Below are 21,858 nucleotides of genomic sequence, written 5' to 3'. Positions count from 1 at the left end.
CATAGTTTAAAAAAAAATAAAATTAATCATAGTTTATATTATTCACTTTAACTCCTTGGCTTGTGTACAGACATCCCTCATATCTGCCAGGATGTGGTTAAAGCCAGAGGAGATTACTTTGAAGAAAGAAAGAAAAACCCAAATACCTGATAATTATAGTAAAAACGCAAAGTAAACCGATGACACTATGCTCTTTCATGTACTAATTTGATCTTTCCTCCAGACTTTTGTCCTGTAGCTGTAGATTCTGTGACGATCTCAACCTTTTAACCCCGAGTTACAGTGTGAGGAGCGCTGCTTATTTACTGCTGTTTGCGTTTATTTCTGCGTTCACTTGTTCTCTCTAGAAATTCTTCAGCCTAGTCCTGACCTCAGTGACCTCTTTCAGTGTTTACACAAGAGGAAGTGTTGCACCGCAGCTACGTAACAGCAGCCTAGTATAGCACACACGAGAGAAGAGACGTCTGCTGAAACTCGCCTCTGTTTTGTTCCGTTTGTAGCTCGTCAGGTCAAGCGCTGAGGTTTCGCTCTGTAAATGTTCTTCTCTGGTCTCTCTTTCCCACCTCAGTGGCCAAACACTCCAACCTGGCTGACGTGGCCTTGGCCGGGCTCGCCAGCAAGGAGAACTTCCGCAAGGTCAACCTGCGCAGTGTGAAGTCCACGGATGTTGTGACCAACAACAGCGCGGTGCCCTTCAACAAGCTCATGCTCATTCGCATCAAAGGTCAGAGGTGCTTCTGCTTCCGGTCACAGGGAAGCGGCTCAGTAATGTGAAAGGTGTTAAATGAGGCTGAAAGTGAAAAAGCTGCTGGTCGTCTGCAGGTCGGAGGCACGTCCAGGTGCGTCTGATGGAGCCCACGGCAAAGTCTCTGAACAGCGGCGACTGCTTCCTGCTCATTACGCCCAAGCACTGCTACATGTGGAGCGGAGAGTTCGCCAACGTCATTGAAAAGGCAAAGGTAGCGAAATAAGTCGGGGTCGTCTTTATGTTTTATCTTCTGTCCCAGACACTCAGTCAGTGGAGTACCAAGGTTCACCATGCGTTCAGTCCTTTTTGTGCCCAAGACCTAGTAGCTATACACCAATCAGCCACAACATTATGACCACTGACAGGAGAAGGAAATAAACCATCGTGTGACAATACAGTGTTCTTCTGGAAAACTTTTAGATTCATTGGTGTGGATGTTACTTAGACATGTAGCCGCCACACAGACCAGACCAGACCCCACTGACACTCACATAACCTCTGTTCCATTGACTCGGTATGAGCCAGTTGGAGGCGAGAGGAGGAGGAGGCGAGAAATGCGTATCAAATAACATCTTAATCCCATTTCATGCCTTATTTAGTTGAGGCTTTGCACCTGAATTGAAATGATTCCACCTCGTAATGAGTCTATATTCAACACCAAATTGTCCGTAAATGTCAGAAGCGTGAGCGTGTTGTTCTGTTTGCACGTCATCGCTCTCATAGGCTTAAAACTTATCTGAGTGACACTCCTTGACGGCAGCAGACATCCCCAGCAGGATGCAGCATGACACACACACACAAACATAAAAACACTTCAGGAATAACTCAAAAAAAACAAGGTGTTGATCAAGTGTCTGTGGCCCGATATTAGGAAGGCGGTCATAATGTTATGCCTGATGGGTGCGTGTGTGTGATGTGGTGCAGGCATCGGAGATGGCGTCGTTCGTTCAAGCCAAGAGGGATCTGGGCTGTAAGGCCCCTCAGGTGACGGTGCTGGAGGAGGGCATCAACACCGAGAGCAAATGGGCCAAAGAGTTCTGGAGTCTTCTGGGTGGAAAGACCAAATACAGAGGTAAAAAAAGGACAAAGGGAAACGCCCACGCAGGTGCTGATCTCCGTTCAGCTTGCACTCTTTTCTCTTTAGAGCTCTGTTTATCCTTTCTTAACACCGAGGTTTGAGGGGTTGGTTGATGGGGGATTATCCGTCTGCTCGGCCTCCTGCCACGCCAACACATGCTCAGCTTGTCTTTTGTCCTGCGGATATTCTGTAGGGGCCGGAGAGCCAGAGGAGGACGAGCTGTATGAGAGCGGTGTGGTGGACTCTAACGGGGTCTACAGGCTCCAGGGAGACAAGCTGGTGCCTCATGAAGAGGCCTGGGCCTCCATCCCCAGCGTGACCTTACTCGACTCTAAAGAGGTAACGCAGCTCATACGTTAGCGAGGATTTGATTAATGACGAAAACAAATCTGAAACGCTTGATAACTGTATCTATTGTTTTGCTTTCTCTCTATCTCTTTCCTCCTGCTGCTAACGCCAGGTCTTAGTGTTTGACTTTGGCAGCGAAGTGTACGTGTGGCATGGGAAAGACGTGCCCCTGGGCGACAGGAAAGTAGCGGTGAAACTGGGCAAACAGCTCTACAGCGGCAGCTACGACTACAGCAGCTGCAGAGTGAATCCTTTAGACGCCTCCTGCACCAACAAGGATGTGGCTCAGTGAGTATGAGAGCAAGCTGACGTGCATGTTATCGGACTGTTGGTTGTGTTGTTGTGACTCCTAGTGGTTGTTCACTGTTACTACTAGTGGTTGCACAGACTGGTCGGCTTCACTGCTTTAACCTCCTGACCTTTAGTTTGATATGCATGTTTAATTTCTCCATTTCTATTTATTTGAGATTAGTAGAACTATAAAAAATAAGCATTGTCTTTGAACAGGAAATAGGTTTTGGAAAAAAATTATGTCCTCAAGTGTGGACACAGGGATTATTTCACTCAGTATTATAATAGAGTCCCCAATATGTAGCAAAATATGAAACCATTATTTGCAAGTCTGCTTTTGCACAGCAGTGTTGACACATGAAAATTAATTCCCAACATCCTCAATCAAGTACTTGCTAATTTGCGGAAGTTATAGCTATTGAAAGAATTGTCATAATAAACTAGAAAAGTTAATAATAATAAATAAGCAAGTTTCAACTGTTAAATCTGATGAGCTTTTCTACCTTCTCCACTTTTGTTATGTGATCAGCTGCAGAATGAATTTGCTGAAATTAACGTTTTTAGACCAACTAATATTTAGCTAAGAGGATAAAATAACGACATGGACGCCTCCTAGAAGACGAAGAAGTAGAAGGTGAGGAGTTCAGGGGGTCGTTGGTTCATCAAGTTTGTGGAAATATTTCGCTAAAGATGAAGTAACAACTTCGCCCAACGCCCTGTAGTAACAGAGAGAAGGAGGCTGCTTATTAAGCAATTTAATAAAGTTGTTAGACCTTTAGCTGCTACACTATCCCATGTAACAACATGATGTGGAGGACTATTAGATGCTACTGATGGTGCTGAGGTGCAGCCTGTTTTTATACAGGCTATACATAAAAAAACAGAAAACTCAGAAAACTTGGTTGAGATCCAGCTGCAGCTGTTGCTGCATTCAAGACAACTTGAAAACATTAGCTAACGTTCATCAAACGGTGACAATACACCAAACTTATCTTTTCCCCTCTGAGTTAACCTGTAGCTGTGAGATCGGAAGTCTGGAATTTCCAATATAGAATATAGTGTTCTTATTTCCAAGCCTTCTTGAACAGATCATCCAGGCTGGCGTTTATTGTATTCTATGTATAAACTGAAACTGAAATAAATGGTTGCTAGAATATTACTTGCGAGATGTCTGCAGCTCTCGGTATGTAGCTCATGAGTTGTCTGTTCTCATCATTCATATTCAGGTCAAGAATAGAGATTCCATCACATAATAGTTGTCTTTTGTGTGTCTTTTTATTTTTTTTATTCAGGCAGGGGGAGAGTCGTCCGAGCTGGGCTCTGTTCGGCCGTTTGTCGGAGCACAATGAGACGTCCCTGTTCAGAGAGAAGTTCCTGGACTGGGCCGAGAGGAAGAAAGAGGAAACGGCTCAAACAGAGGAAATCAAGGTAGATGAACTTAGACCGACTTTATTGGTCCACACGCAGCCGCACATAGAAAACACTCTTAAGAAACTGGCAGTAAAAAGAAAACTAGGTGTGAAATAAAAGTAAATACACATTATATAGATATAAAAGATAAATAATCCATTCTCAATGTACCACCAGTGAAGGCTTTCATAAATCTGTTTAGATTTATTTGTAGTTGGTGTTATTGGTGCAATTTAATTTAATGTTGAAGTAATTTCAAACTAACCAAAGCCCTTGTGTTGGCTCAGAGCCCCGTTCACTCCACCACGCGCCCCCCTCTGGAGCAGGAGCTGCATCCGTGCGACGCCAAAGTCCTGCTGGACAACGAGCCGGAGCCGGTGAAAACGCTCCTGGAGGGGGTGGACGTGCAGCGGGGCCACGGCCTGGTGCGCACGGAGGACGGGCGGCAGGCGGAGCTGGCCACCGTGGACGTGGAGGCGTGGCACATCAAGGAGCACGGGGAGGAGGAGCTGCCCAAAGAGAGTCTGGGCCAGCTGCACGACGGCGACGCCTACATCATCCGCTGGAAGTACTCCATCACCACGCTCGGTGGGTCACGCGCTCACGCAGGAGGATGCCGACTTTAAAAAGGGTAAAGAGGTTCAAATGTGTGTGTTTTTTTTTTTGGTCTGTTTTGTCAGTGGGGAAGCGGCAGAAACCTGGAGAGCTGAGCGCCGGAGCTCCTGGAAGAGAGAGGGTGGCTTGTTTTTTCTGGCAGGGCCGTCACTCCAGCATCAGCGAGAAGGGAACCTCGGCTCTGATGACGGTGGAGCTGGGCAGCCACAGGGGCTCACAAGTGAGTACTGAGACATTCACGGTCACTTTTCAGTAGCAGGGATGGAGACTTCGGCCAAGCCTGAGGGAACGCGTTGACGTCACGCCGTGAAATGTATCGGTAAATACAGAGAGACCAGGAAAAATGTGGATTATCAGATCAGATTAATGATAAGTGGACTCAACAATGATCCATAGGAACTAGTGTGGATGTGGAAAAAGTGGATCAGCCTCAGTTTCAGTTAGTTTTAAATCATTTCAGTTACACAAGAATAAGAATAAAATAATTTAAAGTATAAAAAATGTACAGTCCAGTCTACAGTTACATGTACATACAAGCATTTACATACAGATATTTCAGATAAAGTCTGTGCATTCAGCCAGACTATTTACTGTTAGACAGCATAATTATCTGACACTAAATGTGAACCACAACTTCTCTTTTCTTTGGCAGATATCTGTAAAAATATATCTCTGACTGACTTTCACGTCTGTTGGTTCAGTCAATTACGCAACTCTTCACTTTTTTTTTTTCATTTCATAGTTTAGACGCTATTAAAGCAAATTAAATTCAAACTAATGCTGCTAATCTCCATGATCATCTGTCACTTTTTTTGTGGCTGTAACCATGGAGACTTCGCTTGTGGTGACGTCGCATTCATACCCTATTTATTTTAGGTCTGCTCTGAACCAAAACCACGTCGCTGCAGCGTTACGACGACTTGTTCTTCTGTTTTGATGATGGTGTTTAGTGTCACAGCTGCCAAAAATCTATGTAGCAGAAGAACCAAAGTCATGTGACTAAACATGTCTGCTGAACTTTGCTCTGGAAATTAACAGAAATTTGTAAATTATGCAGGATAGAGATGTGATGAAACACTCAACTCAAGATTAGATACAATTTCTGATACTGGGTTAACGATACAGTTGTCTTTTTAACAGAATGAACTTGCAGATAAATTATGACTGAAAAGATTCCTTTAATTATTTCTCAGACAAAAGACTGTGCAGTGAATACATTTTTAAACATATCTATTTAGATATATAAAAACTAAAAAAAAAAAGTTTTCTCTTTTAAGAAATTGTGAACTCAAACATAGATTTAACCCTCTGCTGTTTAAAAGGGGCACTGGATTCATTTTTTTTTGTCTCGGCTGATTTGAATTGTCACATTTGTATTGATTTTGCATCGTTGCTTCCCTAAAGTTTGATGCTAATGTTTGATGAGGTCGTAGTAGCTTATCGTCATTTAAAACTTCCTACAAAAACAGCAAGAACAAACACTGGACGCTGCGTTTAAAAGAAGAGAAAAGTTTCCTGGAGACTAATCTTCCAGAGAGAGGGTTAGGTAGTTTATGGCAGCGCTGGAGGTCTAGTACATTTCTGGAGTAGAGAACACAAGGTACAAGCTCCTCTCTACACACTACATTAACTCTGACCTCAAGATTTATTGGACTGAATCCAGTCGACTCCCGGAGAAGACAAGAAAAGACTTTAGGACTCTACAGGAGACCAACTTTAGGACTTAATATTATCAGATCTAGTGGCAAAAAACTCAATCAGGACATCTGTAGTGAGTAGTTTATCTTTCCTCATCATCTTTGTTCTCCTCTTCTCCTTCTTCTGTCCAGGTGTTGGTGAGTCAAGGCAAAGAGCCTCCGTGCTTCCTGCAGCTCTTCCAGGGAGGTCTGATCATCCACAAGGGGAGTAGAGAGGGAAGCGTTAACAACACAGGTACAAACCACAAACAACAACAAGAAGCTCCGTGTTTCTGCTGATTCACGTTAAATACTGTAAACTCGTCCTTAGCGGCTACAAGAAAGGAAACTAAGAGGTCGAGTCACAGCAGCACCATAGAAAGAAAAGAGGATAAAAAATAAATCTATCAAGATTCATAAACAAATTCACGTACAAACATACGGCCCGGGGGCCATCTGCTGATCATAATTTTTCCCCTACTAACTAAACAGCAATGAGTTACATTTATTTTTCTGCAGAAATTTCAGAGTTGTTCATAAAATGTGTTGTAAAAATTAAAAGTAAACATTTAAATAATGTACTACTGAGTTATCATTATTTACGGGTTATCATTTTATTATGTTACTAGTCCTTCCCCCTTGAAATTAAACTGTATGTGCCCGCCCCCACAAGCTAAACTGTCTCTAAAAGCAGATGTGCAAATGGCATAAAGTCAGTTTTAATAAATAAATAAATATACGTGTAACCATGCAGATGTTGCATATAAACAGAGTTATCAGGGTGCACATGTTGTTGGTGTCCAGGGTGCTGGAGGCTGTTTTGTGTCCGTGGGGAGGCCGAGGTGGAGGCCTCCCTGGTGGAGGTGGACTGCCAGCGAGCCAGCCTGCGGTCCCGGGCCAGCCTGGTGCTGCTCAACGCTAAGACGGAACGTCTTTACCTGTGGCATGGATGCAAAGCACATGTAGGCGCCAGAGAGGTGGCAAAAAGGGCTGTGGACAAACTAACCCAGAGGTAAGACACGCGCAGAGAGGAGCTGATGAGCGAATGGACGATGGAGGGGCTGATGGTTTTCTGTGTCTTCAAAGGTGTCCCTCGGAGTTGGGACTGAGCAGCGGCAGCAGTGTGAAAGTTGAGGAGGTGGAGGAGGGATCTGAACCTGCAGAGTTTGTGAAGGCTCTGGGTTCACAGGATAAGAAAGCGTACGACTGTATGCTTCAAGGTACGGACCAGAACTCTCAGACGGCTTCAGACGACCTTCAGTTCACAGAAAAATAATAAGTTTTCTTCTGCAGATCCAGGAAAATACAACTACACTCCCCGGCTCTTCAGGCTGAGCGCCAGCTCTGGGGTGTTTGAGGGGGAGGAGCAGCTGTACCCCGCCCGGGTAGTGGAGGGAGTCATGGCGCTGCCTTTCCTGCAGGACAACCTCTACTCTGTACAGCAGCCAGGTAACACAGTCACCTGGAGGGTGCTATAATTCATATCAGTGCTGTCAAACTGACTAAAACCTTCTAATCAGATTAATCGCGAGTTAAGTATGGATTAATTTCAATTAATCGCGATTAAATATAATTTAATCTACGGTAATCGCGTTTCATTTTGCATGAGCTTATTTACAGTCTCTCACACGGAACGGTGGTTGCAGCCAGCATTACCAGTTTGTCTTTGTCTTGGTTTTTCTTGGTTTGTCTCCAGCTGTTAGCCACGTTAGCCCAAGTGCTAGCAGAATCCCTGACTAACGTATGCTTGGCTTCGTTATTGTGCTATGTTAAGCTGTAAGTGCTTCCTTCAGAGTGTGAAAATACTTTGTGGCCCCACTGTTCCGTCTTGTTTTTAAAATTATGACCCTTAAAAAGTCTTAAAAGGTAGTAGTATCCCCAACTTTACGAGGTCTTAAAATTTGAAGCTATTTTTGAGTTAAATTTTGATTTGGAGCCCAAAAACATTGTAAAACTGTGTAAGTTTCGCTCTCGGTGCACATTATGAACACACCTATGTCATGACATCAGCCGCATGGCCACAGTTAGCCACCACTAGCGGCAGCTATCCATTGCTAGCTATCATGCCAGTTGTGCCACTGCAACTGCAAACCTGTCTGACTCGGGCTTTTGCCTTTATTTTATGTATGAAAAATGTGTTGGTGCTGTTAACTTTAAGCACCACCAGTGCAATAGAAATTTTAAGAAAGACTTTTTTTCTTCTGTGTTTGTTTTGCTCTACAACAAAGTGAAAGTATTTCTTATCCAATTACTCGTTAAATCGGTGGAATAAATGACAAATGTCTGATAGTGGTCTTACACTTTATCGGACTAAACTAAAACTGATACCATGAAGTCGAAACATATTGAGAAGGTCTTAAAAAAGTCTTAAAAAGCTGTTGAAATTAACTTCAAGATTCTTGTACATACTCTGTCTGCTGAAGACGTGTTAATTGAGTTTTTAATCACATTAATCATCATGATGGATTAATCCGGGTTAATTTTGACATCCCTTCAGTTCATAGAGTTCATAAATTTCCTATTTAATTGCTGCTTCATCTCTTTCCCTGCAGCCCTGTTCCTGCTGGACAACCGTATGGAGGTGTATCTGTGGCAGGGCTGGCAGCCGGAGGACTCGCAGTCCACCGGATCGGCAAAGATGCGCTGGGACAACGAGAGGAAGTGTGCAATGGAGACGGTGCTGCAGTACTGCAAAGGTTAGCAGCACCGGAAACCATGTGTCCTTTTATAGCAGCGGGCCCTTTTTTTATTATTCAGTGTTCGATGGTTAAATGGGTCGTTTGACACTATACAGCCTGGCTGCCCAATTTGGGGATGAATTTTATTTGACACTGTATAATTTTTTCAGAATCTGCACTCGCTCTCATTAAATAGACATTTGGGCACCCTGCTGCACAGCTACTTTATCTCGGTCTGTGATTCATTTAATTTAACTCCCTCCTCCAATCCTGGATTGTGACTTAACAGAGAAGAATCCTCGGCGCCCCCCTCTGGCCTATCTGGTCCTAGCAGGCTGTGAACCCCTGACCTTCACTAACATCTTCCCGTACTGGGAGAAGGACTCCAGCGTCGCTTCAGGAGTGGGTGGCTTTTCTTCCTCCATCACTTGATATAATCTTTATAGGAACCGTGTTTCAGTTTTGCATTTCTCTCCCTACTCTTAAGTTCTGTTTATATATGTTTGTGTGTGTTTGTTCTCAGGTCGACAGCTCCAAGAGCAAAGTGATCCTGGTGAAGGAGGCTCTGTCCAACCTCAGTAAAGAGCAGTACTCCATCGAGGAGCTGACCAGGAAGCCTCTACCAGAGGGAGTGGACCCTCTACGTCTGGAGGATTATCTCTCAGACGAGGACTTCAAGGTAGGACGACCACTTCCTGTTTGTCTTTCTACATAAGCAGATTAAAATCATTCTGAGATGGTGAGAGATGGATTTTAAATGTAAACTCTACTGGATGGATCAGAGGCAGAGACACAATTTCACCATGAGGGATAAATAAAGGAATATTGCTGCTGTAATTAGGCACTTATATTTTGACATTAAATAAGATCGAAAGGAAGAGAGTCCTCTCATATTATTTAATTGCAAATAATTATGCAGAGATAATTAACATTTTAATACCTAAGCCTCTCTCCTAAGTCCTCCTAGACTTTTTCAAACTTTAAAATAAGTTCCAACAATATCTGGAGCCTTTTAATGTCTGGATGTTATTAGAGTGTAATCACCTTCTGGGGGAGGAGTAAGTGAAACTACCACAGCGACACCACCCTGGCTGCTCAGGTTTCTGGAACCGGTATGGATTTTCTTCCCATTAGCGGAATCAAAAAGTCCAAATCAAAAATTGTGAGAAACGTGTTGGACTTGATCACTGTCGTTCAGTTGCACATAAAAATAAATAAATAAAATAAAATAAAAAAAAATCTTTTGAAAACTACTAGTACAAAGAAAAGTAGGAGAAAGGCAGGTGTAAATAAATAAATAAAATGAAACAAAAATAATTAAATCCGATTAAATACGCAAAAATACAACAAATTAAATCATATTAAAATATTAAAAAATAAAATAATAGTAATTAGATAATAATCAAAATCATATCATAATAATAAAATAAAATAGTATAGTATAGTATAAGCGTTTATATATAAACGTTTATATGCATAAGACAGAATGTACATGACAACACATTAAATCTGAAATGTGTTTGAGTTCAAGCTTTATTTATTTCAAATATATTTAAAAGAAAAGAAACATGGAACATATTCAAACAGAAGCGGGAGGAAGTAAAAGTTATCTAGTGCCACTGCTTCTCCAAAACGCTTCCATATTTTACAAAAGGAAAACACTTCAGTGATCTAACAAAAAAAACAATGATAACAACCACAACCAACGAGGCGAGGTAGTAATCCTTAATTTACTCTGGTACGATACTTCCTGTTTCATCCATGTGTCTTATTTTATTATTGCAGCAGGTCTGAGCCTTTATATGTCATAAAATCATAAATGTAGTTACTTGGTGTAACGTCTCTGACGTGAACTGAATGTTTTGCAGACGCTTCTTGAGATGAGTCGAGTGGAGTTCAACGCGCTGCCAAACTGGAAGCAGAAGAACCTGAAGAAGAGCAAAGGTCTCTTCTAAACAAAACTACAAACTTCTACAAAGATCAGGTTTTTTTTTTGTTGGTCTGTTTGTTTTTTTTCGAACGTTGTCCTGAAAAGTTTTTACAAATCTGTTTTTTTTGTAAAGCATTAGCAAAAGAAGCAAATGTACAATTCTGTTCAAATGTCTATTTTTAAAAAGCCAGTGTCATTTTTAAAGTTTCCCAGTGTCACTGAAATATTTTAGCCAAGAATTATGTGCAATTGTTAATCTCATAAAAAAAAAGTTACCCTTGCATTATAAATATGTAATATACCATGAATGAATGAATGAATGTGTTATTTAGTTTGTCTCTGTGTCTGTGGTAAAACTGAGGGAAGTTTTCATCATTATTTTATTTTTTTAACATTTCATGGATCAAGAAAAAAAAAAAAAACACAGTTGAAGTTGTCAAAAAAGAGTCAAAAACAAGTCGGTGCCTGGTACAGGAAAATGTTTTTACCTTTTTTAATTCCCATTCTATGAAAAAAAACAAAGAACATGAGATCCTGTTAATAATCTGTGTTAGTCAGACGTTGGTACTGGATACTTCCTGGTTCTTATAAATAATAATTGTTCCAATTATTGCAGATTCTTGGACCAAAATCTGAATCTTTGTCTCGTTCTACGTGTTTTTCTTTGTGCGTTTGTGTTGAACTTTAAAAGTATTATGTAAACCGTCATGTATTCATTCATACGTTGCAATCAGACCTGTATTATACAAACCCCCCCCTTCTCCTCCAGCTACAGGGGCCTGCTTCCATTTTTTTGGCACATAAAGTCGGCGGCGTGGGAGTGAGATGCTAATGCTCAGTATTCCCTTTTAAATAAAACACATTTTTTAAAAATGAAAGGAGTCGGGTCTTGTTTTAATGGTTTTTAAAGAGTCACTCATCTCTTAAACATCTTTTTACAGGTCAAATAAAAAACAGGAGCAGATTCATTAACCCTCTAACCAAATAAAGGTCTATATGGATCATTTTAAAGCTTATTTTGACTCTTATAACGTCCTCTGAGAGAGTACCTGAAACTTTTTAATATAAAAATTTACAACTTACTGCATGATAACAGTGTGACAAGGGTTTAAAATGAAGAAAAATGAACAAACAAACAAACAAAACAACACTTGCATACACGACAGATTTTGTCAAATTTGACCTTTTTAAACTTATTTTGACTCAAAGGTCAGAAAATGTCCTGTGACTACGTTTTTTTTTTATCATTTACTGCATGTTATAGAGTGTGATGAAGAAAAACAGAGTTAGATTTTAGAGTTTTAATTAACAGAAAAAAAACTTGAGTAACAGATTTTTATTATTATTTTATTTATTTGTTTATTCGTCGTTATTTTTAACCCTCTGTTCCCTGAAGAACAGCAGCTCTGTGTTTGTGACAGAGTTCAACACTTAAAAGAAGGATGGTGTCTTTCGTTTATTTATTTATTTTCTTCTGAAAGATGAGACGAGGTCAGAATTTATCTGTAGACTGAAAAAGATCCAGAAAATAGCAGGATGAGACGGGAAGAAGAAAAAAAAAGAAAGATGTCGCGATGTTCCCAGGAGACGTCTCAGGAGAATGGAAACGATCGGTTCTGGCGCTGTGATGGTCCCTGGAGTCCTCCTGGAATACTTTATTGATCCTTCAAGGAAATTCTCACATAAAGTGACGGCTGCAAAATACAAACAGAATAAAGTAACACTATACGTTATTTTTATATATATTATTGTATTAGTGCAACACTTACAAAGGATTGAAACTTCTTTCCTCAAACGATGCAACAACTGAAACAAAGAACGTACACAACTAAAATAAAAAAAGAAATCTATACATATATAAAAATAAAAGTCCTGAGCTGAGCTTCCTGGCAGCCTGATGGATCGTTGGAAAATATACATAAATATATATATGAAAAAAATATATACACTATAAAGTATAGTATGAACAAAAATTCTGCACATGTACTAATACTGCACCAGGAAATTATACCACCTTGATTACTGTGATGCTTAATGGGTTATTAGATTATTAATGGTTTAAAATGTAGAAAAACACAAAAGCGGGATTTGATTTGAGAGTTTTAATGAACAAAAAAAAAAATAACTAAAACTATAATTATTACATTTGAAAAGTATAAAACTATTGACAATAAACACTAAGTGTCTGGGGTTAATTTAGACATATTAAATTTGATCATCTATGTTTTCTCCTTCTCCTTTATTATAATAATAATACTCATTTTTATTTATATTGGCCTCTCAAGTCATCCAAGGATTCTCACAACAGTTAAAACAGATTAGACCAATCAGAGGACGATGGTGAATGTTGTGTTCGCGTGTAACCACCAGAGGGCGCTGCCTGTTCAATCTTCACTCTGTAAAAGTCGTTTTTTGTTTTTTTAATATTAAATCTCTGCAGCGTTTTAGGAGCATAAATAGTTGATGAGCAGAAAATGAATCCTTTAAAACAAACTCGTGGAGCAAAAAGAAAGAAAAGAAAAGATATTTTATCCGTTCCTTCTGAGAGACACCTGCACATGCTTCAGGATACATGTGGAGAGCACGTTTATTAAAGAAGAGAAAAAATAAATGAATCAGCTCCTCTCTGCGTCCTCGTGTCACGTTGAAGATAATTCCAGAACAGATGGTGAGAGACCGTCGTCTTTTCCTCCGACGACAACTGGACGTCTGCTTTGTTTGTTTGGGCGCCAGTAATCACCTGCATGCCTCTGCCTCCTGGCTCAGGTGCTACAGCATTATCTGGAGTAATAACGTGGGGGGAGGGAAGGGGGGAGGGAAGGGGGAGGAAAGGGGAGCCGGTCTTTGATCAGGACCTAGAGCCTGGAGACACCAAACTGAGTCTGAAGCGACGCTCGTTAACATCATTCTGCAGAGTCAGTGGGACTCAGTGTCTGTGATGGTTCTGTTAGTTTTCTGGTGTTGTGCAGATTAAAGGAGCAGAATGACGTCTTTGAAATTAAAAAAAATATATATATATATATAAAAAGCAGATTTATATGAGACGAGAGGATTTTAGTTTGTACTGGAAACCGGGACAATGGTTCATGTTGGAGTTAGACAGCGATTAATATGCTCATGTATTTTTTTTACTAGAAACAATTAACTCCCATTTGACTTTCTGAGCCCTGATCAGGCAGAACATTACTCTGGGGGTATCTGAGGGAATACTTGATCAGTTTGGGTTCTAGTGAATTTAGAGGCCTGGTACTTTTTTTGATTTTTTTGACTTGCATCCTGCTGGGATGTGTCATTGCTATGGGGTGGTGGAATGAATAACAGGTCCAACAGTTTCCCAGCAGAACAATGAATCGTCACAGGACGGTTTAAATGTTGTTTATTTCTCCAGTCAGTGGTCATAATGTTGTGGCTGATTGCAGGGATGTGGAACACCTTTGACTCTCGTTTCAACTTCCACGTTTCATATGTTGACCCTTAATTCGGTTCAATCTGGTGTATGAATGAAGTTTTCTTTAATCTGTGTCTTTTGGAGCCTTTTTTCACACTGTAGATGTTTATTAGCAGCTTTGGATGAACAGACGTAACTCCTCCAGTTCACTGCAGAAACATCATTACTAGAAAGAAGCAAACTATTCTTATATACAGTAAAATCATCGGGATTTGCGAGGATTTTTTTTTTTTTTTTTGCTTGATATAAATTCTTAAAATAAGCACAAAGTTCTTGTCCCTGAACAAAATATAAAATATATTTCTTTGATACAAGGATTTTTTGCTTTCTTCGAATCCACATTTTTGCAGTGAACTTTTCAGAACTCAAAACACCGCGAGGCTCAGAAGAGAAACAATAAAAATAAATAACGCGGTGAAAAGAACTCCTGTTCGTGTGAAACCCGCGGCCTTGACTGATCCATCGTTGGCCTCGAGTGCAGCGGCCGATATCGAACCCGAGAGAAACCGGAGCAGCAGCCTTGGACGCCGGCGCTGGTGTCGATGTTTGCTCCGAGGAGAAGCTGCAGGAGAGGAGGTGATAATCTCTCTCATCAGCGTTGCTCCCCGGCTTCGCTTCGACTCCGGGTTTCTGCAGCCGAGAGGAAGCTCTGCAGGATTAACTCGCTCTGTTCTCACCAGAACATGCATGGATCTTTGAGCTGTGATCCAGAAACACCTGAAGCTTTGAGATGGTTCCCTGTGAAAGGTTTTACTGAATCTGACTCTGATCTAACACATCTTATATCCTTATATTCAGATAAACTCTAGTGAGTTGACCTAAGCCATAGTCAATTACACAATGAGTGCAGGAAGCAGTCGTAAGTGGCTGAAGGACAAAATTCCCTCCCTTTAGTTTTCCATCGAGAGCCTGTTCCCACTTTATGAAGACACACGAGTCACACGTTAGCTCCATTACAGCTCAGTGAGTTATGGAGGAGTTACTTGGAAGTAATGATGCTTTACTGACTGCATGTTCGTCCTTGAGTTTGAGGCAGTTAATAACTTAAGTGTGGTGCGAATAAATCATTTTTTAATACTTAAATGTGCAACAAGGAGTTCTGGAGCTGCAGGAAGAGGATTACTGCTCTTTGTGTGGAACTTGAAACGTGTATTTTTTCCCACCTGTGCTTTTACAGTCATGAACGTATTGTGATTGTGAGGTTACAAATATGAACCCAATAAAGTAGCTTAAATTGCTGCTTCCACACTGACTGGCCATGGTTCACGTCTCAAAGGAGAATTTGGTGAATTTTTCGGTTCATTACTACAGAGACTAAAGGCTCATTTAAGACCATGCACGTAATGGAATTATTGTAACACATTACTTTTTGCTGTAATGCAGTAATGTAAGGCATTACAAAAAATTGTAATATTTTACTGGGTACAAGTATCATGTCATTCAACATCACCTTCTACTGGATGCGGAAATGAGTAGAAGATGAAGAAGAAGATAGAGAAGCAGCCAGAAATACTAAAGCAGAAAGACGTCTGGTCACCCTCAGGTGGTCTCTCAGCCAACTGGGGCCTTTCTGGAGGGAGTTTGCATGTTCTCTCTGTGTCTCTGTGGGTTTTTTCCAGGTTCTCTGGTTTCCTCCCTTCGTCCAAAGACATGGTCGTTAGGTTCAGTGGTGATTCTAAACTGGGTGTAGACTGGAGACCTGTCCAGGGTGGGACAAGGTCCAGGGAATGAAATGAGACTACACAAAACTAAACCAATTTAAAATCTTCATCAATATATTTTGTTGTTAAATCATATTATTATTATTATAAAAATCCTTGATTTGCCTATGTACCAGCGGGGACGGTCCGTGTATGTTTTGGATTCATTGGAATATCCTTCAGAAATTTAGGAGCAGTTATTAGAATTTCATTTTAAAATTCAGAAATTAAAATTGAAATTTAAGGCATCGGTTGAGAATGGATGAATAAAACTTTAAAAAACAGTCGATTTTCATTTTCTGTTTCTAGAAGCAAAAAATAAAATCGAAACAATAAAAGCGGAAGTTGTCGTTTTCAAAGTAAGAGCACGCATGAGGAAGGCCTATTGTATAACAGAAGTTAATGGATCCGTACGTTGAAACAATAAAAGTCTCAGTGAAGAGGACATGACTGCAGAAAAACTAATTTCAGGTAAAATTTAAAAAAAAAACTCCAATCAGGGAACAGTTGATGAAAAAACAGGCGCTTTTTTGTTTCTGTCTTCTAACAATTTTGTTTTGTTGTTTTTGAAGCAGAAAATTTAAATCGACCAGTTTTTAAATTTTTGTTTATCCCTCTCTCCACCGTGATGAAGACAAAATGCCTTGAATTTCCATTATAACTTGAATTTAATATCCTTTTCTGAACAGAAAATCCAAAACAGACATGGACAAGGTCACTGAAGCAGATTAAACCTGGAGCTTGGCAAAAAAGAAAAAAAGAAAAAAAGCTGCTGATAGAGATTCATGATGAGATCAAAGCTCCAGTTTGTTCTGGACATTTTTCAATCTTATCTTCCAAAAAATAAAAAAAATATATATGAAAATCTAAGATGCAAAGATGAAACAGCTGCTCTTATAGACACTCGTTCAGGATGAGCAGAGCTGCACCCACCGAGCCCAGTGCTGAAGTGAGCATTTATATTGTGTGGTGCGTAATGTCAGCGGGTATTTCCAGGCAGCAGATGGTGACTGTTTGCCTACTTAACTTCAGTGCAACACATTCGAACACACTCGCCCGCGTACACACGTCTGAATGAGACAAACTTCCAGAGCGCGCAGACAAAACAAACAAATTCATAACCCTCTTATTTGCTCAGCTCCCCCTCCGACTGTACAGCAGGTACTGTAACGCAAACCCACATCAGCCGGTGACAAAAGGCCGCCCGTATCGACCGCAGCATCAGTCCCACAGATGAGACGGGAACTGAGGATGACAGATTGATTGAAAGATCTCCTTCCCTCTCGCGTCCATCATTGTGTCTTGTTTATCATCAGCGTGCTGCTCAATCCATCTGCAGGGAAACCATTTAGTGCAGCCTTGACCATCAGCTCACCCAGAGGGGCATTAGCCAACGCACAGCTGGGGCTCTTTCATTCAGAAAACCCCACTCAGCTTGAATTAGTACCGAGCAATGTTTACTTGACCTTGTCTTTGAATAAGAAAGAAAAAAAAATCTCCTCCTCCGTCCTCCTCCTCCTCCTTCCAGAGATGAAGATAACTGAGCTGCTTAATAATCTAATACCAAAAGTTTTGAACCTCAGTGAAGTTAGGAGAAACCCAGCATTTAATCTGGAGACACGGAGGGATTTATCTAAGCTCCTCTAAGACACGTCTCAGCTGACGGTGCGGGAAGTCCGGATCGTTACATCTATTCATCTTCGCAGTAAATACAAGTGTAAACGGGAAGGAGGAGGAGGATGATGAGGAGGAGGTAAAACTCCCCATCTCGGTGATTTTGCATTGAACATAGACAAACATAGATTGGTTTTCTTTGATAATGAAAAATGAAACACCCACACATATCCCGACAAACACACACAGAACAGAAAACTGACTCTGCTGCTAAAATTTAAGGTGTTGGGTATATTTGCTGTGTCGGCACATTAACAATGACTCCCATCGAACAGTACGTGCGCCCCAGAGGGTAGTTATGTAGGTATGAGTGGATATGTGGGAAAAAAAAAAGTATAGAAACTGGTTGGGTCGGTAATTCCTTTTGCAAACTTTATTGCAGCAATAAGTTAAATATATCATACCTACAGTATGTGGTGTCAATGGTGTGATAACAACCAGCCACATAAAAAAAACAACAACGTTGAAGCTGCATGCTGTGATAGTGGGAAAAATTACAGTAGTTGCAATGGTGGTGAAAACAGGAGAAAACTTCAGGCTAAAGTTAGCAAATAAAAGAAACAGTTAGCATAAACGCTAAGGATAAACCGCTGAAATGATAAGTTAATGTTAAGATTTGAAATAACACTTGCTTAGCAAAAAAGCTCAGGATGGATGGATGAAATGATTAGCTAACAGCTAACAACAGAGAAGCATAAGAGAAAATGCTAGCCAGATAAAATAGTTTTAAAAACATTTGGAATAATACAAATAAGTAGTTTGACTATTAGCAATAAAACAATACATCTGGCTAAAATGACTAGCTAGCATTGACGGATGTGCATTTAAATAATTAGCTCTGAGTAGGCTAAACAAAAGAAAACGGGACAAACAGATGAAACTATAGGCTAACAGTAGACAAACATCACAGGAATGTATTATTTATCAGCAATTTAGCCAGAATTGACAAAGAAACAGTTGAAATGTTTGTCTAATATTAATATATGAACAGCCATAGATTACACTGTATCTATATATAACAGCATAGTCATATTGGTGTCATTGAGCTCTGTAATCACTAGCTAATAAAAAAGCTCAGGCCAACATGAGTCTGAGGGATTTTAGTAGGAAAAGCCATCTCTGTAATTGAACTATCATCTCTGTATAATCATGGGACTCCTGCTTCCCCCTGTTCTGTCTGTACTGATTACAGAGAGCAGAGAGATTTTCTGGTGCTTGCCGTCTAATTCTTTCTAAGCCACTCGGGCTCCGTAGCACAGCTAAATGGGGTTGTCCAACGTCTCATATGGAGTGACCTTCCATCTGACAGAGGGAACTGAATTACTTCTAAGAGGGCGCTACCGTTGTCCTGCCATCATTTTCTCCTTCCTACCTCACCTCCACGATGATACAGAATATTGCCTCCTCTCCCGAGAGGAAAAGGGTCACCCACTCCTCTCTAGATGGAAGGAACAATCTGTGGAAACTAAATGTCAAAGGCTGACAATATTTTAGTGCTTTCTTTTCATTTATTTTTTTCATTATATTATATATATACACTTTGTCCTTTATTCATCGTGCTGCATAGATCTTTAAATCTTACATTTTTGTTTTTGTATTTTCATTAAAATGGTTATTACAGTTGACTGTAGCTCTGGGCATGAGGCAATCCAATACTACCCATAATCACTGCACTGGATATTGGGGAAAGATAATTTAATATCCCACCACCCATTTGTCACGTAAGCTAATGTTTTTTATTAATGTAATTGTTTTCAGCAGCTTTGGAAATCACTTGATTAAGTAATATGATGGGAATGTTCATCAGAACAAATGTATTTTTAACATTGTTTTGTTGCTTGGGTTGCTATTGTTAGCGGACGTGAAAAAGTGCTAGAAAGACGCACATTGTTAGCTTTGCGTGGCTTAGTTTAGCTTAATGTCCTGAGACCCGGCATCCTCATAAGGGGACATTTTTGTCTGTCATGTACTGGTAGCAAAGGGTCAATACACTTGTTTTTTTACGCTTCTAGTTTGATATGACATGCAAATTTAACAAATTCAGAAGTATGCGTTTGAGGAAGTTGGGATTTCATCTTTTCCAATGCACAGTTTTTATTCTCCGTTGGGTCCTACTACTCACAAATACCTAAAGATCTTAACCTTATCTTAAGTAATTTAAGATGCATTCCAAACAGTTTTTATATTTATTCTTACCCTCTTGCTTTTGCTTAATTATTTTGCTCAATTGACTTTGTTACTGACTTTATTTTCAATTGCTGTTGTGTTGTCTAAATTGTTATAATTATATTTTTGTTACATTGTTCCTTTTTCTTATTTTGCACTAATGACTTTTTTCCCCCTGAAACAGTCATGTTGTATTTAAATTTTATACTGTCAAACTGTTTTATATTGTAATTAGTTAAGAAAAACAGGTATATTTAACTAAATATTTGTCCTGTATTTAATCATAATTATCATCAACTAACTTAAGGGAAAATTATGAAGTTATTCAATGATACGATATTTCAAGAAAAAAGTGCTGGTATCAGCGATACTAGCCCTGTATTTACTTGGTATCGGTGCGATACCAAAATACCCCGTATCACCCAGCCCTGGGTCTTAGTCTAATCTTGTTTTGTGGAGAAGCTGCAGCGCCACCTTCTGCTAAAACTAAATAGTACAAAAGTAAAGTGCAAGTTTCTTGTGTGGGGACATACTCCATTATATTGTATGCTTTATTTGCTGCAAGCCAATTAAAAATGGACACAGTTTGGGCACCGCTGGGTTTAATATCTGGTCTACAATGTGTTACTCGCTCTGTGGTCCATTTCAAGATGGCCTCCAACCTTCTAATAACAATTCCACACTTTTCCCAGATCTTTAACACATAAAAATCTGAATAACAACCCTTCAAATACAAATCTTCAGAACTCGCCAAAAAAAAAAAAAAACTAATCAGCACTTCAAAAAGACAGTAACACCCTGTTCCAGTTTTGCTCCAGTTCCAGTGTGATGAGTTCCATCTATTGTTAAAACTACTACTTCTTTCTTCTGGACCTGGAATGGAGCTGCAGCAGAGGGTTTGATGAAGGCTTCATGCTGTACTTTCAGGTCAGCTCATCCGTGACACACATTTAATATGAACCATATGGAAAGAGGACCCCCACACTGGAGTATTTCGGTGTGTGTACCTCCCATGGTTTTACACAAACTCATTCTCCTACGCATGTGCTGTGAAATTGCTTTTACAGTTGTGTTTACCTTTACCCATACACACCTACACTCATACATATGATTTCAAAGCATTCAGAAATAAGAATCAGTTTATTCTCTGCAGGTTGTGTGCATCATCTTCTGAAATGTTTTCCTCCGGTTTTCTTTCTTTTTCCCACCCCCACCACCACCACCACCACCACCATCTCTTCATGCATCTGTTTATTTTCCCTTCTGACAATCTGTCAGCCTCCTCTTCTCCTCCCCTCCGTCTTTTGTAAATCTTTAACAATCAGCAGAGGGAAAAAGTCTATTCTCCAGCTCAATCTAAGCATCTGTAATTTTGGGTCAGATGTGCTGTTGTTTACGTCTCAAAGCTCTGATCAAGACAAAAGAAATATGGCTTATAATTGTCAATTTATTTGATTATTTTCAATGTTATAATTGACAGGATTCCTCCAGATATGTAGGTGAACGAACATAGATGTGTAGCAAACTCAGATTCTCAGTTCTTTGAAGGAAGAAGGTTGCACAAGGTGCATTTTTTGTTTCGTGCCCCCCACCTATAAATTGTTTATACTATGAACAAACCCATGGTGACGTCACCCATTATGAACCTCAAAAATTAAGCCAGAAGTGGATGTTGGATGAGCTTTACTCCGACCACACACTGATACTCCAAATATGAGCATGGAGTTTTGTGTCGGACATTGAGACCCGCCCAACCAACTCTCCACTACCTGTTAGCTCAGGCTACCACCTGTCACTGGAAGTGGGAACGCCTTTAATTAGACAAAATTTTAAACCTTAATAAAAAAATAAATGAATGACTTAGGGAAAAAATCACCCTCATCAATCGCCTGTGGTCTCATTAACCCCTCTGGATGTTAATACTGTAGTCTTGTCTTTCTCCTTGCTCTCCATCAAGCTGCCTGCTATATTCCCCTCTGTACCGTTCCTTCTTTGGATTTTTCCTTGTTTGTCTTTGGATTTTGGTCTTTACTAGTTTCTTTTGGATTACTCTGAAATCTCTGCAACTCCATAAATTCTGATTTTTGAGTTTTTAT

At 40.1% G+C, this 21,858-nt stretch overlaps 1 protein-coding gene across 3 annotated transcripts in view; it reads left to right on the top strand.

Annotated features, from left to right (window-relative positions):
* LOC125022212 (supervillin-like) overlaps positions 1 to 11,652 on the top strand; it is a 54,303-nt gene extending 42,651 nt beyond the window's left edge. For all 3 annotated transcript variants that reach the window (XM_047608648.1, XM_047608649.1, XM_047608650.1), the window contains 16 exons: positions 569 to 724; positions 823 to 959; positions 1,673 to 1,820; positions 2,020 to 2,165; positions 2,287 to 2,462; positions 3,758 to 3,893; positions 4,163 to 4,463; positions 4,556 to 4,710; positions 6,320 to 6,422; positions 6,971 to 7,178; positions 7,253 to 7,386; positions 7,460 to 7,615; positions 8,719 to 8,862; positions 9,134 to 9,246; positions 9,368 to 9,523; positions 10,713 to 11,652. In XM_047608648.1, coding sequence (XP_047464604.1) covers positions 569 to 724; positions 823 to 959; positions 1,673 to 1,820; positions 2,020 to 2,165; positions 2,287 to 2,462; positions 3,758 to 3,893; positions 4,163 to 4,463; positions 4,556 to 4,710; positions 6,320 to 6,422; positions 6,971 to 7,178; positions 7,253 to 7,386; positions 7,460 to 7,615; positions 8,719 to 8,862; positions 9,134 to 9,246; positions 9,368 to 9,523; positions 10,713 to 10,799 — 2,456 coding nt within the window. In that variant the 3' untranslated portion in view covers positions 10,800 to 11,652. The remainder of the gene's footprint in view (positions 1 to 568; positions 725 to 822; positions 960 to 1,672; positions 1,821 to 2,019; positions 2,166 to 2,286; positions 2,463 to 3,757; positions 3,894 to 4,162; positions 4,464 to 4,555; positions 4,711 to 6,319; positions 6,423 to 6,970; positions 7,179 to 7,252; positions 7,387 to 7,459; positions 7,616 to 8,718; positions 8,863 to 9,133; positions 9,247 to 9,367; positions 9,524 to 10,712) is intronic.
* Positions 11,653 to 21,858: the final 10,206 nt, after the last annotated feature.

Source organism: Mugil cephalus, chromosome 16, assembly GCF_022458985.1.
Source record: "Mugil cephalus isolate CIBA_MC_2020 chromosome 16, CIBA_Mcephalus_1.1, whole genome shotgun sequence".
In the NCBI taxonomy this organism is placed as follows: domain Eukaryota; kingdom Metazoa; phylum Chordata; class Actinopteri; order Mugiliformes; family Mugilidae; genus Mugil; species Mugil cephalus.
Note: the sequence above shows the minus strand (reverse complement) of the source record. Positions and strands in the feature narration are given on the sequence as shown.